General features: G+C 39.4%; 1 protein-coding gene across 1 annotated transcript in view; it reads right to left on the reverse strand.

Annotated features, from left to right (window-relative positions):
• itgb5 (integrin, beta 5) overlaps positions 1-17,287 on the reverse strand; it is a 46,958-nt gene extending 29,671 nt beyond the window's left edge. The window contains exons 1-10 of the mRNA XM_063006632.1: positions 17,203-17,287; positions 16,961-17,046; positions 15,387-15,594; positions 15,011-15,260; positions 13,832-14,000; positions 13,023-13,184; positions 11,963-12,058; positions 11,757-11,846; positions 8,800-8,934; positions 512-941 (exon numbers count right to left, since the gene is read on the reverse strand). Coding sequence (XP_062862702.1) covers positions 512-941; positions 8,800-8,934; positions 11,757-11,846; positions 11,963-12,058; positions 13,023-13,184; positions 13,832-14,000; positions 15,011-15,260; positions 15,387-15,594; positions 16,961-17,046; positions 17,203-17,287 — 1,711 coding nt within the window. The remainder of the gene's footprint in view (positions 1-511; positions 942-8,799; positions 8,935-11,756; positions 11,847-11,962; positions 12,059-13,022; positions 13,185-13,831; positions 14,001-15,010; positions 15,261-15,386; positions 15,595-16,960; positions 17,047-17,202) is intronic.
• Between the last annotated feature and the right edge of the window lie 1,455 nt (positions 17,288-18,742).

Consider the following 18,742-nt stretch of genomic DNA (forward strand, 5'->3'; position numbering starts at 1 on the left):
TGGAAAGGCACGCACTTAGGTTCACATCGCTACAATCAAATTGTAGCAATTTATAGTTTAGGACAGGGACAGAGGCTTTGTGTGTTCCCAGAACCACAGTGGTTCTAAGTTTGAAATGGAAAAAGCTTGGCATAATCTACAACTTTCCTAGAGTCGACTGTCCAGCTGAATTGGACATCCAAGCAAGAAGGGCCTTGAAAAATATAAGTTAAAGTTTAGCTTTATAGTTTTGGTTAAGGCACCAAATAAAAATGTGCTTGTTAAGAACATGCATCTCTTTATTGCACAAATCATCATACACTCATATAGACACTCGTATAGAATTTCTTTCTGATCTTTCTGAACATATGGGGTACCCTGGGTACAACTAGGTGGAGTGTATTTAGCATAGTAAAGTAATTTTTCTTAGCCTAAACATTCAGACAGATGTAAACAAAATGTTCTCCCAAGTAATATTCCACATCTGATTTAATGAGATTAACAGATAATCTGCACCATGCGTAACACTCACCTGAGCACAGGATCCCTTTGTGACGGGCACAGGAGAAGTCATCACACTCACAGAAGGTGCCGTAGATCTTGCCAAACTCAGATTCGTAGCACCAGCACTGGTTACAGCTACACTCCCCCCGTCCACTGCACACCTGCTTGTCTTCAGATTCTCTGCAGGCGGCCAGGTTCAGGCTGCCCACTTCTTCCTCCTGGCACTCACAGTGAGCGCCGCGATAGCCGGGCTCACATTGGCACCTGCCACAAGAGTACGTGCCTGCGGAGCTGCAGCGGCTGCTTTTGGCCTGAGTGGAGCGTGTGCATTCGCATCCACATTGGTAATCCACAGATACCTCCAGACGATCTTTAAAACCAACCGGCTTAATGGTGAAACTCTTCTGGGTGCCCCATGGAGGGCAGCTATGGGCGGCCACACTTATGTTAAAGGAGACCTGAAAGTCAGAGAAAATCACCTTTAAAAGTGGGAGCAAAAAGTATGAATAATAGTCAGTACACTTCAGGGTTTAGCTGATATAGATATAGGTAGATATAGATATGCACCAAAAATAGGCAGAATAAAGCTTAATGCTCTAGGAAATGCAAAGAATAAAAAATAATAATAAAAAAATATAGGAATTAAATTCAAAGTTGTTAACTTAATAAATATTTTGTGTATCTGTTAGACCATTTATATATTTATTCATTTATTAGGATTAGGATAAACATCATGTTTTACACTTTGGTTACATTCATGACAGAAACGGTAGTTACTCATTACACAAGATTCATCAGAATCAGAATCAGAATCAGAATCGGGCTTTATTGGCCAAGTATGCTCACACATACAAGGAATTTGTTTTTGGTTACACAGATGCTTGCAGTGCACGAAAAATACAATACAGACAATCTTATTCACACAGCTCACTCTCTCTCTAACACACACATTCATACCTGTAAACATAGAAAACATTGTAAACATTTAGCATGTGCAATTTACATTGTAATTTTAAAAAGGTGCAGTTTTGTGCAATATAAAAACTATAGAAAATATAAAAATATATAAATATGAAATGGAAGTAAAGGTGAAAATCCTGTGTATGCCATTACATAAATGAAATAGGTAGTTTTTGATGTGCAAGTGTCCCGAGTATTAACAGTACAGTAGTGTTCAATTGTTCATGAGCGTAATGGAGTTTGGATAAAAGCTTCTCTGTAGCCTGGTCGTTCGGGTCTTCATGTGGCTGAAGCGTCGGCCTGATGGAAGGCACCGAAACAGGTGATGACCAGGGTGAGACGGGTCAGTGATGATTTTCTCTGCACGCTTCCTGGTTCTGGAGGCATGCAGGTCCAGCAGTGTGGGCAGCTTTACACCGATGGTCCTCTCTGCAGACTTGATGATGCGCTGCAGTCTCTTGGTGTCATGTTTTGTGATAGCGCTGCCCCACACTGTGATGGATGTGGTGACGATGGACTCTATGATGGCTGTGTAGAACTGCACCATCAGCTCTTGGGGTAGGTTGAACTTCCTCAGCTGGTACAGAAAGTACATCCTCTGTTGAGCCCTCTTGATGATGGAGTTGATGTTGCTGTCCCACTTCAGGTCCTTGGAGATCGTTGTGCCCAGGAACTTGTAGGACTCCACAGCCATCACAGTCCTGTCTAGGATGGTGAGTGCTGGCAGGGTTGGGGGTCTCCTCCTGAAGTCCACGGTCATCTCCACTGTTTTTGCTGTGTTCAGCTCCAGATTGTTCTGACTGCTCCAGAGGACAACCTGATCAACCACCCGTCTATAAGCAGACTCATCACTGTCACTGATGAGACCAATGACTGTAGTGTCATCTGCAAACTTCAGGATTTTAACAGAGGAGTCCATGGAGGTACAGTCATTTGTGTACAGCGAGAAGAGCAGTGGGGAGAGTACACAACCCTGTGGGGCACCTGTGCTGATGGTTCTGGTCCCTGAAGTACACTTTCCAAGCCTCACCTGCTGTTTTCTGCCAGTAAGAAAGTCAGTTATCCACTGGCAGGTGGAGGCTGGTACGCTGAGTTCAGTCAGTTTGCTGTGTAATTGTCCTGGAATAATTGTGTTGAAGGCTGAGCTGAAGTCCAGGAACAGAATTCTTGCATAAGTTCCCGGGTGATCAAGGTGTTGAAGGATGAAGTGGAGACCCATGTTCACTGCATCGTCCACCGACCGGTTGGCCCGATAGGCAAATTGCAGGGGGTCTAGCAGGGGGTCCGTGATTTCCTTAATGTGGTTGAGAACCAGTCTTTCAAAGGACTTCATGACCACAGAGGTCAGGGCAACAGGTCTGTAGTCATTTAGTCCTGTGGTAGTTGCCTTTTTGGGAATGGGTATTATTGTGGAGCATTTAAAACAGGATGGAACCACACACAGCTCCAGTGATCTGTTGAAGATCTTAGTGAAGACAGGTGCAAGCTGGTCTGCACAGGTCCTCAGGCAGGAGGGAGAGATTCCATCAGGACCTGGGGCCTTCTTGACTTTCTGTTTTTTAAAAAGTCTCAGCACGTCTTCCTCGCAGATCTTCAGGGCAGGCTGGATGGGTGGCTGATAGTCAGATGGGTGTGAAGTGGTGTTGGATGGGAGCTCGTTGCTGGGCTGTTCAAACCTGCAGTAGAATCTGTTAAGGTCGTCGGCCAGTTGACGATCTCCCATTGTCTGTGTAGGTGGCCTTTTGTAGCTGGTGATGTTCTGCAGACACCTCCAGGCGGTTGATGGCTCATTTGTGGACATCATGCTGCTTAGCTTGTTGGAGTAGTTCTTCTTTGCAGCCTTGATCTCTTTGGTTAGGGTGTTCCTTGCCTGGTTGTACAGCGCCCGATCCCCACTTCTATATGCTACCTCCTTAGACCGGCGCAGCTGTTTCAATTTGGCATTAAACCAGGGCTTGTCATTATTATATTTAATGCGAGTCCTGGTGGGAACACAGATGTCTTCACAAAAGCTGATGTAAGATGTCACAGTGTCCGTGTGTTTATCCAGGCTGCTTGTGGCATCATCAAACACACACCAGTCTGTTAATTCCATGCAGTCCTGAAGCCTTTCTTTAGCCTCATTAGTCCATTTCTTCACCGTGCTGACCACAGGTTTGGCACACTTGAGCTTCTGTCTGTAGGTCGGGAGAAGATGAACTAAACAGTGGTCAGATAGTCCCAGTGCTGCACGAGGGACAGAGCGGTACGCACCTTTAAATACAGTATAGCAGTGATCTAAAATGTTGCTCTCCCTGGTGGGGCAGGTAACATGCTGTCTGTATTTAGGTAGTTCGTTGTTAAGTTTTGCTCTGTTAAAGTCCCCTAAGATGATGAAAACAGAGTTCATCAGTTCACAAGTTTAATGTCAAACACAGTCATGGACAATTTAGTATCTCCAATTTACCTTACTTGCACGTCTTTGGACTGTGGGAGACCTTCTTGCTGTAAGGCGACAATGCCACCCACCGAGCCACCGTGTTGCCCTTTTTAGACCATTAATGACAACATAGGTCACATACTGTCCATAAAATGTCAAATTATTTTTACACACTGTACTGTATATACAAGGTTACATTAAGTGCCTTTTTTCATACATTTCTCTTATATAAAATCTCTATACCTAAAAACCAGAAAAACAAAATGATATAAAAACATTTATTCAAAAACATTTTACATAAACACAAGGGCGGCACGGTGGCTAAGTGGGTAGCACTGTCGCCTCACAGCAAGAAGGTCCTGGGTTCAAACCCCAGGTGGGGCGGTCCGGGTCCTTTCTGTGTGGAGTTTGCATGTTCTCCCCGTGTCTGTGTGGGTTTCCTCCGGTGTTCCGGTATCCTCCCACAATCCAAAGACATGCAAGTGAGGTGGACTGAAGACACTAAATTGTTCAGGACTGTGTTTGACAATAACCTTGTGAATTGATGAATCTTGTGTAATGAGTAACTACCGTTCCTGTCATGAATGTAACCAAAGTGTACAACATGATGTTAAAATCCTAATAAACAAACAAACATAAACACAAACAATAATATAAAAAAATTTCAATGATTATATTAAGTGAAAGGAATCATTTTCTCATCTAGCATTTACACATTTTTTTAATACATGACCTTACCACTCTTTACTAAGTGGGATGGGGGCATATGAATCATCAACAATTACAGCAGATGACAGGCACCCCACCCTCTTGATGGGTTTAAGGAAGGAAGTCCTGACATGACATGAGCTAACACTGATCATGCCTGTCTAGACAGGTCTGGCTTAACAACTTTACTTTAAAACACCCATCACTGCTTATACATGAGGCAGGAACCAATGCATCTCTTCTATACATACCAACCTATGATAAGGTTTTACTTATAAATTGGGCACAATTACAGATTAATAATAAACAAGAGTTAAATAGAACTATAATAAAATATTATGCAGTTTGAACCTGTATCAAGTCAGACATTTGTATTCTCTTTGACTTAGCTGAAATACCAGCATCACCACTTTGCACTTTGGTGCCATATTAAGTAAAATAACACTTTACCATCAGGACTGATCTAATATTTGGTTTGACAGCTTGTTTTACTATACTCAGCCCTTCTGGTTGCCATCAGTGAGCTTCAGGGACCATTGACTACTTTAATGAGCAAACTTGGAGTTAAAGCTAATTTCTTCCTATGTGAATATTTTTAACCCAGCATACTGAGTCAAAATTTCAGACAACACGTATATTTTGTGTTTCAATAAAACACTTATAAAATAACTGCTACAAAAACCATTCAAATTCTAAGACATGCACAACATGCATACCATACATAGACGTATAGAAACGTGACCCCTAACTGTACTAACTACAATGTGGCTTGCACAAGACTAGTCCTGTAGTAATACCTCTTCCATACCCAAGTCATTCACCACAAACTTAAACTAACAAGTCAGTGTTATCACAAGGGTGTAAAATAAACATTTGCCATACATCCACAGGAACTGGCAAATGACCCAAAGATAAAAACAGTAAATGAATGACAGGAAAGGAAACTAAAGAGTGAAAGAGTCATGTTGAGTATGGAAGTCCATAAGACCAGCATTTCCTTAACAACTTAATGAGGTACAGAATTGGATTAGAAAGGAATTTGAATCACGAGGAAATTTTCTGAAACAACTGCATCTAGAGAAGAAAGTGAATAAAATAAACAGGAAGAAGGAGGGTGGGTGGATAAAGGAAGTGGGATGTGCGTGTTCTAAAAATAAGGAGTGGACATGTAATATGTCATGTAGGTCAATGGATCATGTAATTTGAAGATAGCGACTTCCTGGTTATGTCAGTTCACTGTGGTACATGTTTTATTGGGATTTCTTCTTTACCAGATTATATTTTATGAAGAGAGAAATAAATGATAGAAAGGTATCAGTAAGTAAGCTTGTGTTTTAGAGTCACGTCCTGTGTCTGAGCATGTACAAAGAGACTGGATGAAACAGTGGGTTGGCAGTAGCTCCAAAGTCAGCTAATGTTCAAAGGCATTCAAATTCTATTCTGCTTATAATGACAAGCTTACAGCCTTAAGCAAAAGTTACAAAACATCCTCTATAGAGAACAAGTTCTGTTAGTTTGCAGAATTTGATATAAATAAAAAACTTTAGTTTGTTCTGAATATGTAACTTTTTATTTTTATGTGTTTGTGCATTTTCTCTCCTTTTTCCCCCTTTTAGTGCATCCAATTGCCCGATTGCGTCCTCTCCACCAATGCCGTTCCCCGCTCTGATTGAGGAGAATGAAGCCAACCCACGCCCCCTCCGACATGTGGCCAGCAGCCGTATGTATTTTTTCACCTACACTTTGACGAGTGCAATGCGGATCAGCACTGTGTTCGGAGAGACACACCCTGACAGCACTCTTTTCCCTGTCTCTGTGCAGGCGCCATCAATCAGCCAGCAGAGGTCGCAATTGCATTAATTATGAGAGAGACCCTATCCGGCTTAATATTCCACCCTTACCTGAACAACAGGCCAATCATTGTTCATGTGGCCGTTCAGCCCAGCCTGCAGGCAGAGCTGAGATTCGATACAATGTATTCAAGATCCCAGCTCTGGTGTTCCAGTGTGTGTTTTTACCGCTGCGCCACCTGAGTGGCTTTTGTTCTGATTATTTAATGTTATGTTTAGCAAATAAACAGCACATTGTACACAAGTTTGTTCCCTGTATAGGATGCATTAACTTATTTAACTTAATTAACCAAATTTTGGGTGTCCAAACTTGCATTCAATTAATTGACATTAATTACAAATAAAACAGATAACATGCCTTTTGTATAAATTTACAGAATACAAAGAATTGCCACCCAAAAATTATGCAATTACACATTTAAAAAAATGGTATTTACAGTTATATATAAAAATTAAAAGCAAATCTTAAAATCACACAAATGCATCTCGGATTGGTTGAACCTTTTCTATATAGGACTATCGGATCAGGCATGACTGTGAAATCTGGGCTAGTGTTTGTTACCACGGCTCGCCCTGCTTCTCCTTTGTCCTGTAAAAGAACTCTCCACTATTGTTTGAGAGCATTGAGATTCAGTGTCAGGCTCTGCAGAGCAGCGGCTGGAAGCCTGCAAAATACACATAAGCTCCAGCCTGCACTGTGTCCTGTTTAGAGTAAAAGAAACTGGCACTAGGGCATGTTTTTCATTAGGTCTCCATGAAAAAAGACAAGAGCCAAGCTGGTTTCAATAGGTGAAGCAAAGCTGGGCTACACTATTCAATGAAACCTACATTCAGTCACGTTAAAGGAACGGCTGAAGAGGATGGATTCTTGTGGGGCCAGTTCAGTGCTTGGTGGTTGTACAAATTAGTGGATTCCCAGTAAGGAGTGTTTAGGAGGTTTTGTGCTTAGAAGATTTAACAGAAAACACTGGGGTTTAAGTGAATGGCATAATTTATAAACAATACAGAGCATATTCATTTTACTCATCTTGAATTCTAATGCGTGCTGAGAAAGAAATCCAAATGTATGAAATCTTATTTATATAATGGCCATCTATTAAAACTAATTTTGGTCACTTTTCTGTAGAAAATTCAGTGGCCTGAAATTGAAGCATGTACCTCATTGTTAATTTTTAATGAGGTTCAACAGCTCCGAATATCATTAACAGTTTAAAGGGGTCAGGGATAATCGCATGGCCTAAATTTGAAGCATGTACCTTATTATTAATTTTTAAAGAGGTTCAGCAGTTCATAATATAATAACAAGATTAAAGGAGTCTGGGGAAATCATGGTGCCTAAAGTTTAAAGGCAGAAACCATTACCATTAAGCCCTTAGGCAGTATTATTTGAAAAACCATCATGCTACAATGATGGACATAACCACATGGGCTTTGGAGTATAATTAAATAATAAAGCTTGTTCCGGCTTTTTTGAGTGTGTTGCAGGCACCAGTTTCTAAATCTGATTGTATTTAACAAACAGAATTAAGTTAATCATTAAAAACACTGAAAATCTTTAAATTGTCCTTTTGTCCATTTTCTTTATACCGTCCTGGAGTTGTCTCAAGTAGGACCTTGCATATTAACAAGCCGTGTTATTTTACCCTTCGGTGGTAGTTTACCGTTGCATTTAATTTCAAAGTAATAACTCCCTAAGGCAGGACACTGAATGTGTTGGCTGAGAATACAGCTATTCTTCCAAGACAAAGTCCTTAATATCCCTGTTACAACTGCAGAATGGCTAGTCCAAGCCAAATACACACATGGTGTAAAGACTTTGGCCAAAGTAAAAGATATTACTCTGTCTGTTCTAGTGCAAAACCACATCGTTTTTGGCTATCATTTTCTTGTATTAGATTAGGTTTGGGAGTTTACAAACCTTGTCAGGCATAAATCAACAGCCTTGGCCAGGACAAACCTTTTTTCAGACTGTATACAAACCAAAGAGTAAACAACATGCCCTGAAACAACGCATTTTAAATTCACCCTAAAATCACTCTACTCAAATTCTTCTTACTTCCTGTGTACTGCTGGAGAAGGCTGTATCTAATTATAACTTATAAATTATAACTGTCTGTTTGAAAAGTTACATTGATTAGGTTACACGCTCAGATGCCACGCCAACAGTTCTTTTAATTGGTGCTCTTTAATTCCACCTTACAATTTAGTATTTAGACTAGTCTAAGACTTTGGGAAGTGCAGAGTGCAGTAACCCAACACAAGCTAAAATAGCTCAATTATCTCAAACACTCTTTCTTCAGGCAAAACAAAGTTAAAAAGGAGCCAATGTCTTCTGATAACCAATATATATGCAATATATAATAAGCTGATCTAACTTACTGTGTCTCCGATTTTCAAATCAGCACACTTGCGCAGACCTGTAAGAGGTTTACCATCCTGACAGGTAGCTGTAAATGCCAAGCTGAGGTCCTCAGGGTGATCCCACACACTCAGCTCCACCTTAGAGCGGATGTTCTGTATACAAACAAGAAAGAACATTATTGTTGGCGTCCACACATTGAAAGGTTATGTTATATGTAATATATATGAATCTCTCTGCATTTACATGGGTTTCTGCATTAACTGATCATTAAATGTGGTCTTTCATTCAAGTCATAATAATATATAAACACATTCTACCTTAAATTAATACACAAATGAATACAACTTTGTTTTTACTGGACTGATTTTAATGTTCTACAGGTACTCGTCTATTTTCAAAGCATTCTGAAGTACCGTATTTTCCGCACTATAAGGCGCACCGGATTATAAGGCGCAGTCTCAATTATGGGGTCTATTTCTGTACTTAACACATACATAAGGCGCACCGTATTATAAGGCGCATGCTAAAACATACGGTCTACAAAAAAAAGGTAACGGAAGCAAAGGAGGCGTGGCGGAGGGAAGCGTACGTACGTACGTATTACGTAATGTTCTCTGATTGGTTTATCGCTGCCAGCGTATGTAGTGTATGTATTACGTCCCTGTGTCAGCGGGAAATGGTCCGATAGTCAATCAAACGGAGCGCTTACCAAAGTCGCACAACAACATTTTTACAGATTTTGGAACTCAGTGCACACATAAGGCGCACCGGATTATTAGGCGCACGGCAGATTTTTGAGAAAATTTAAGGCTTTTAGGTGCGCCTTATAGTGCGGAAAATACGGTAGTCTAAATTGGACATGGCTTAAATAAATAATATTTGCAAAAAAGAGCAAAGTACTTTCAGAGGACACCTTAGCACTAAAGGTCTCAAGTTTGAGAAATGACACCTGGATGACTCACAGTGCTTCTAGGATATTTGAAAACAAACTTGAACAGTCTGACAGAAATTAACAAAGATTTGCCTGGAGGCACTGCACAGCAAAATAAAAAACTCTTAGTTCAGGGCTGCTTTGTTGCCTTATTTACTGGTATGGAGATTATTGTGGTGCAACAGTGCAACACGCTGAACCACTGCCGCAACCCCCCCCCCCACCCCCCCCCCCCCCTTCCTTAACATTTCATCCAGGTTTTTAAAAAGCTTTATTAAATAGCTATCATTTTATTTTCTTTATGGTCCTATAAAACAGTGAACTAGCATTAAACATTTAATATTTGTTTATTTATTAAATAATGAAACGTTCTGGTGTTTAGCATAGCCGACCTTGCATAGAATAAAGAAATTTTGCAATAGTCCCCCAATTTAGGAAAACGCTTATGATTACATTAGGTCATTTGTTCGTACCAGCTTAAATAACACGTAAACAATCCTTAAGTAAACACATAGACCGAAGTGTAAAAATGCACTTTGGGTTAAGCACTTGAAGTGCTCTTTTTCCCTCCCTTTGTGTAATCATTGGACTTCACTTGGCATTTTTGTGCCAAAACAAACCAGCCTTTTTTAATATGTTTACATTATTCTAAAATATATTATCTCATGACTGAGACCTTTGATTTTTGAAACACAGCTAAAACTTCCACATCTGTACTGCACTCTCACCATTCTCACTGTGATATTCTAAAGTAACAGCTCAGCGTCACAGTCGTTCAGAGAACACAACCCCCCACAGTTAGATGGTCTTGCGCTGTTTTTGCCCTTTAATCTTTAAGAGTCAAACATTGGGGGTAAATTAAAACATAAAATGTGCTATATGTCAAACGTTATGGCATATTCTTTTCCACCACATTGAACAAAGCAACAAGTATTTAGCAGGAAATGGCATATTTTAGTTTGTTAAGTGTAGTGGATGTGTTTGGTTATTTTCAATTTAAAAAAATATACCAAAACATGAAATTCAACCATGGTGTCTGAAGATTTGTATAAGACTGTATATATTTATATTAAAACCATTAAAGGTATGTGCTTATTACTTTTTAACTAGATAACTTTACTGCTTAAATGTTCCAATTAAGTCATGCAGGGCTAACCACCTCCTCTATTCAAACTGTAGCTCATGCAATGTTGGTAAGCAGTTCAATGTGTTTAAAGTAAAGCATACAAATGAGCTGACAAACCTCCAAGATTTGCTACTGTCACTTTAGAGATGTGTGGGGAACCAGTTATGCTCTTTGGGACACTCGTTTACAGATGACTTTATTTTTACTGCATTACTGCTACACTCTCAGAAATGGATGCACTAAAATGTGCATTATAAAACGGATAGTTCCGGTCCTAAAATCTGATTGGCTGAGCCGCGTTCGAAGCCGTTGTAAAATCCCCGATAAACGCACACCTAGGACCACCTCACATCATTCCATATTAATACGCCACTGAAAAGAAAAAGTTAACGTTATTTTCGCCCTCATGTTGCCTAGCAACACTGTTAATCGAACTACCTGGCGTCGCGGAAGAATGCTTTATTGTAAGTTTATACACAATAAATACATTTATGAATTAAACATTGTTGTATTTATTGTATTTTATGTTGACTGCCGTTTTATAAAAGCAATAAGCCACTCGAGAACGTGCGTTACTGCTATGATTTTAGCACGGGAAAGAAGTTTTAGGCACTCCGCTTCGCGTCGTGCCAAAAACGTCATCCCCGTGCTAAAATCACAGTAACGCACGGCCTCTCGTGGCTTATTGCTTTATTTGCTTGTTGCTGAGTGGTAACCTTAATGGAGCAGAGACTGTAAAGGTACTCTACTTTACATGTAAAAATACATACATACTAGAGATCATGAGACAAATCCTTGAGGTTACTACCCAGGGACAAGAACAGCAATGGTCTTTTTAAGTATTTACATATCTCACAATTCCTAAGGCAAGGCGGATTTTTTGTTTAAGGAAAAACAAACGAACAAACAAAACTTACATTATATGCAGTAACAATCAGCTGGATTATGTTTTTGGAGCTTTTGTCCAGAATCTCCACTGTAGTCCCTGGGATTAAAGCAGTGAAGTTCTGAAGAAAAAGAAAATTGTAGATTTAGGTATTGTTACCTAATAAGACACTTAATGCAATAATACATTTTATAAAGTCGGCACTTTAGGTGGCCTTTCCCATACAAGTTACAATACCTTATAAAGAACATAATGTCTTTTGGTTACTGCAAAAATCAGGAAAATGTTGTTTTCAGCCAACTTTTCTCCAAGGAGAGCTAATGAAGGGTAATCCTGAAAAAAAAGATGAGGACGTAAAACAGAATCTTCCACATTCCTTTGTTTACACAACCAAACCCAGCTACTTCATTTTTAAATAACTACGGATTTTATTACAACTAAACAATTGGTTTTTATGCTGTAAATGATAGGAGCTAAAAAAACATGTATTGACTTTTGTCACTGTAACATTTTGAGTACTAAACTAATACACATTTATTAAATTAGAGTTTTTTAATGAGATTTTAATGGATGTTGAGGAGCACCAGGTTTTTTTGTGTCTGCCAAAATGTAATAAAAGTGCCCCAGCTGTATAAGAGACTAAATATTTAAAGTCTTTAGGGTTCCACATGAGCAATGTTATTTTAAATACACCCCACCCCCCTTTAATAGTATTTTATCTAAAAACAGGGCTGCTCAGAGACACCTGACCTGGTTACATACACAAAACCTTAAGTAGTGTAAGTAAAGAATGAACAGCCAAAAACAAGTTAAAAATATATAAATATAATTTACTTTTTCTTAGCTTGTGTAGCTCTGCATAACCCAAGCACCCCACATAGCTACAATAACCCGAATGCTCATACTATACACCACGACTTTTAGGATCATTAATATATCCAGTAACTATTTAATATTAGTAAAACAGATTGAACCATTTTTGGTCCCTTTTACTGCTTGCCTTGGTGGTGCATTTAGATAAAAATACAGACAAGCATGTACTTTCACCTCAGCTGTTTATAACTTCAGGAATTAAGGAAAAACAATTAGGCATAGCATTTGCCACCAATAAAGTAGTTCAGAACTTAGCTTTGTGGTTAGCCAGAAAGAGCCCAACTTTCTTAGAAACAAAACAAAGTCGACAACTGGTGCTCATATGTGCCCGCAGAAACCAGGATAAAATACAACCATTTTGTTGCGAGTGGTTTGACCAGATTTAAGTGATTACTCTGGAATTCTAAAATAGGTCTCCTCTTACCATTTTGGTTGAAGCGCTGTATTCGTTCTTTTCATTGAGGTGGCACTGGCCATCATGAGGCTGAATAAGCCCTGCCAGCTTGCCATCCAAAGCCAGATGATGTACATCATCTGTGACAAAAACCAGCAGGTGATAGGCCTCTTTCCTCCAACCAATTCTTTCCTACCAGAAATGAGAAGAAAGTTATTCCTCAGCATTTTACAGACCTCTATATTTAATATGACAGATGAAAATAAAATGATCAAAAGAAATGCAATGGTATAAAATAGATATAAAACATATGTTAGTATGGAGGGGCATCATTATTTGAAATTTGCTTTGTAAGCATTATGTTTTATGTGGTGTCCATTACAAAAATAGCATCGCTTCATCTCCACTTTCCACTACGTTTTAAAAGATGCGTTAGAAATAAACGACACACCAGACATTACAAGGACTATAAGGAGCTGTACGGATGCTGTAGTAAAAAAAGCATGGCATCGGAAATAAACGGCTGGTTACAGATCACAGTTCTGAGAGTAGCAAAGCAAGCTAAAGAAATAAGACCTTTAATTATGTAGAAAAACAGATATGAAACATCACTACACCAGTATTACAGTGATGTATTAGCAAGTTCCTTACAGGTTGTACAATGCCTTAAGCTTTGGGTTCAGAACTTGGTACCCAAATCTAAAACAAGACCTTTGCTACCAGTTATGCTTTTGGAAACAGGTAACTACTCAATGTACAGGGATCACTAATCCAAGTGAATTAAAAGATCTAAGACTGAAATATACCGACTCTAATGTCAATTACAACAGTTAACTAACCTTGCATACAGCAGCCTGTAGAATAGCATCAAATCCACCTTCAGGTGCATCCCTGTTGCGTGATACCATCTGCTTCTGTACCTCCTCATTGAATCTGTCCACCTTATCGGTCAGAGATAAGAGGTTACGGAAGCCAAATGAGGGGACACAGTTTGGGAATAGCTTGTATCTGTGATTAAAATAAAAAAAAAAGGAAGAAGAAGATCATTCAGTTAATCTGAACAGTGAAGAGTCATGAAAATTCTGTATAATGCCAGAGATTAAAAAAAAAAAATATTCAGTATTTTTCACTAAAACACTTGTAGGAAACAAGGAAAGGAAAATGGACCATATCTGTGTTAAGCAGGGCAAAAGCTAAATGATATATTCTGAACAGCATTGTTACTGATAACCATGGACCTTAAGGTTTATTTCTATTTTCAATCTTAGGAATCAGGTAAGTGACTATACTCTGTACGCCCATTATAAACACACTGATGTAATAGTTCAAGTTTGTCAGGGCTTTTTCTCACAAATGGTTCAAGAATAAATAGAGGCATTTTTCTATGATGACTAAACAGCCTTTTCATGAATTAAAAAAATCCATCCTTAATGAGTTTGTGCATTATTACTTTTGCACTCTAATAATGCATTCTTCTAAAGTCAGCACATCTTATAGCAATAAACAGCAAAGGTGGGGCTGAAGATTCACTTTTATCTTTTATATTTTAGTCACTATTGTGCTGGCAGCCACAAACATGCGGTCAAAGAACTGCAGAGGCACATTGTGGATGAGACAAAAGGGAAAACTACAGTGTGATCCAGAACTGGCCTAGTCAGAAAAAGAATGGAGAGCATAACCTAGATGGGCACTGATGCGTGGCAGCAGTAGTAATCACCGCTTAGGGCAATATGCTGTGTAAAAGCTCTCCTAAATCATTGTATTCTTTGTTGTATTAAAAAAATCCCATTATCTTTATATCTTGACAGCAATAAAAAGCACAAAGCAACATTCCATGCTGAATTGTAATAGCTGTCCTGAGTGTGTCTAGACTTAGTTAGGAACAAATCACTTAGTATCAAGAGAAAACAACATTACAATACAGAATTTGTGCTACATCCAAACAAAAAGAAATAAAAACACAAGAGCTTCACAAAAAGGCTTCTGCAGACTCGTGCAGCTATGAGTTCTTTGCTTACCCATTGCAGGGGTTCTCCTGATATTTAGGAGCTGTGTAAGAAAAGGGCGACAGGTTCTTATCCACAAATGTGCCAAAGCCAAGACGAAAATTACTAGTGAGCTTCTTCATTTCCTCAGCCAGTTTTGTTCCCAGGTCACGAATAGTGTGTAAGTCATTATTCATGGACAGTGAGAGATCCATCAGGTAGTACAGATCAACAGGGTAATCTTCAACCGGGCGTACCTGCATCTCAAACCAGGTCTGATCGCCTGAGAACATTTAAAAAAGATACTGAGCCATTTATCCAAAAGACATGGTTATACATGAAGCAACAAGTCTGTACTCTAATTCTTATTGCAAAACACAATGACAATATTTGTTCAGTAAATTCATACCAGGTCTTAGACTAAGCAAGATCTTCTGTGGCTGGATCTGAACGCCATCATACTGTGCAGAGCCAGAGCCTTTGGAGCTCAAGGGTTTGTTTTTGAGGATGGAACTGATGCTTCTGGGGTTTTCGATATAACGAGCCTGACAGCCCCTTTTCAGTAAGTTTTGACTCAGATCACACCTTGACATAAGTGTCCTTGCCCTTTCAAAGTCCTGAAAAAAACAAAACAAAACTCAGACTTGACTATGCTGTAAACAGATTAGGTGACAGTTCAGTCTTAAGAGGAAGAGCTGCTGAAAAATTGGCAGATTTTTAATAGGCAGTGAATGTGTTGCAAGAATGGCAGCATGGACCAGAATCTTAAAAGAATGACGGCTGTTTTAAGAGCAAGGACAAAATATCCAGTATTAGTATGGTTTTTGTAAAATAGTAACCAGTAAGTATACATTATAGTATCATTTACATGGTAGAAGGATTGGTGTGGATAGGTATGGATGCTCGTTGTCATTCACTCCGGCCATTCGATCAGGATTTGTTTCATGCTTGTAGGTATTTGGCAACTTTCGCATTGACAGCAGCCAATTCAGCATCTACGTTTTTTTTCTTGGAAGGTGGGAGAAAACTAAAGTGCTCAGAGGAAATCCACATGGGTGTGGGGAAAAAAACATGCCAAATTTATTTCCCCAGAGGCCTGCTGTTTGTTACCACTCAAAACCAGTTATGAGGGGGGGAAACTACATACATCAGTGGTTCTCAACCAGGGGGCAGTGAGCCTATGAGTAAAAACAATCACATATAATGGGAAGGGAAAATCAATAGGCTATTGGTATATTGGAGATTTCTTGTGATGGCATAAAGATCTATTATAAACTGCCTATAGCCTACATTGGGTCTTTGAGAATGGATTAACAAAAAGTCAACGCATGGCAACTGCGAAAGATTCCAATGATTTAGTTGTTGTGGCAGATCATGATAAAGTAGACCAAGATGAGGAAGTTCCCCCACCAGTTCACCAGAAGTAAACCCACTACATCAGCCAAAATCAAACAATACCAAGATAATATACCTTCATTGTTGATTCATCAAATTTCTCATGAGCAAGAAAACAACACATATTGTCATCTTTGCTGAAAGTGTAAGAATAATACCATAACCAGTATGGTATTATTATTATTTACTTAATTATTTAATTATTATTTAACTATTGTATTTAATTATTATTTATTATTACTTATTATTTATCTTTTATTTACTTAATATCTATCTATCTATCCATCCATCCATCCATCAAGGGGTTCACAATGGGGGGTTTAAGATAAAAAAAAAAGGTTGAGAACCCCTGACATACATCACTGTGTCTGTGTTAATCATGCAGGGGGTGACCACTCCCAAGAACTGATGTTAAACTAGAGGATGCATGATTGTAAATGGTTTGAGGTAAAATTACATGCCTGTTTATATAAAAATAGCAAAGCTGAACAACTAACAAATGATATATGTGCAAACATGACTTGAGAAACGTGTCTGTTCTGTGGGTGTACCAGTGTAAACTGAACTGAGTGGAATATTATCCTTTACCTCTTGGGCGCACCAGGCGCAGCTCGGGTGAAGCAGTAGGCATTCCTCACACGTAGTGGCACTGCCACTTACACACACGTTCACACCTAAACAATACCACAACACTATTTAATGCAGCGTCAATAAAAACATGGTAAAACGGGTCCAACCGGTTAGACTGAGTGAAAGTGAGCCTACTGTTAGCATACAGCATGCGAGTGAATTACTGAATAATTGTATAATAATAAAGTAAAAGCTCTCACCTCGGACAGTCTGGGGAAATATGTGCAGTATGAAGCCGGTTAGTAGAGCTGCGCGACGGGTACAAAGCCACACAGTCCACATCATGGCTGAAAAAACTAAAAGACTAAAAAATGAAAAAACTTTAAGCAAAGAGTAACACGAGACTGGGTTTAATCATGACTCGTTAACATAGTCCTTTAGGTCAGTTAGAGGAAAAATCTCTTGGTCCATTCCAACCACAACAAACTGACGGCACAGTAAACAAACCCCGGAAAGTTACTCTGTAATGGAGCAGCTTTAATCCACATCAGCTCGTCAGCGGCTTTACAGTCGTGTAATTCCTTTACGGTTACAAAAGCGACTTTGCACTGTGTTTCCTTCCCAAAATAAACGTAAATCCCATCCAGAATACAACACGATCTCTGGTAGTTACTGAGCGCAGATCCAAGTATGCGGTGTTTCTTTTTTTTTTCAAAGTTTGAGATCGTCTGTTAGCTCCGCCTAGAAGCAAGGAGGCGCTCGCACAGAGTCGAGTAAATCAGTTCACAGCACTTTAATCAGTAGCTACACAGCTAATAGTTTGAAAAAACCAAACGTCGAATATTCTAACCGATTACAAATCTAATTTGGCATTTTCCCTTTCACAAACAGTAGGTTCCACCAGTCTTGACAACTTACTGTCGTCTAAGTGGAATAATTTCACTTTACAGCAGATCTTTTCCTCACAACAATAGCATCTAGACATCTTGCATCTTTGATCATTACACAGATAGAGGTGCAGTTAGTACTTGACCTAGGGTTGCCAACTTTAAGAAATGGAAATAAGGAACACCCTGGGCTGGCGGAGGGCATTGGGTGGGTGGTGGGATGGCAGGTGTTTACCTGGGGGGGGCAATGCCCACCCCAGCGCCCCCATAGCGCCGGCCCTGCTTGTGTTACTTTAGTTTCGCCCTAAGCCGGAAAAATATGCACGATGCGCTCTGCCCACTGCACTACTCAAACAACGGTGTATTAAATAGGTTGTTATGCTGATATGCCTGCGCACACACGGCGTTACTAAGACTAAAAGTGAAAACTACTTAAAATAATAACCAAACGCTTTCTAATTACCACAGTAGCAGCAGTTTCCTTCTGTTTCATACATATCGGCCTGTCTCAGTCTAATCTGCAGCATTTCTCTCCCATTTATAAAAATACGGAACAAAGTGCATCCCGTATCAGTTCAATATGGAACACGACGTTTAGTTTCCAAATAAGGAACGATTCCGTTTTTTACGGGATGGTTGGCAACCCTAACTTGACCTGACAGGGTTTTTTTAAAGCCTGATTGTTTTTGCTGTTTTCCCTTAATCTTATTCAACATGGCTTTAATCACATTGTTTAGCAATTCAAATATTTCCACCTATTTTAATAAATAACAATTGAATATTGACCAGTGCATGATTACGCCAATCTGTTGGCCTGTCAGAAAAGGAGGATCATATCTTCTTATATATAATTAGTAAATTAAAATATGGCTGGGGCAGCACGGTGGCACAGGCGCCTCACAGCAAGAAGGTC

Source organism: Trichomycterus rosablanca, chromosome 12 (genome assembly GCF_030014385.1).
Source record: "Trichomycterus rosablanca isolate fTriRos1 chromosome 12, fTriRos1.hap1, whole genome shotgun sequence".
Classification (NCBI taxonomy): Eukaryota; Metazoa; Chordata; class Actinopteri; order Siluriformes; family Trichomycteridae; genus Trichomycterus; species Trichomycterus rosablanca.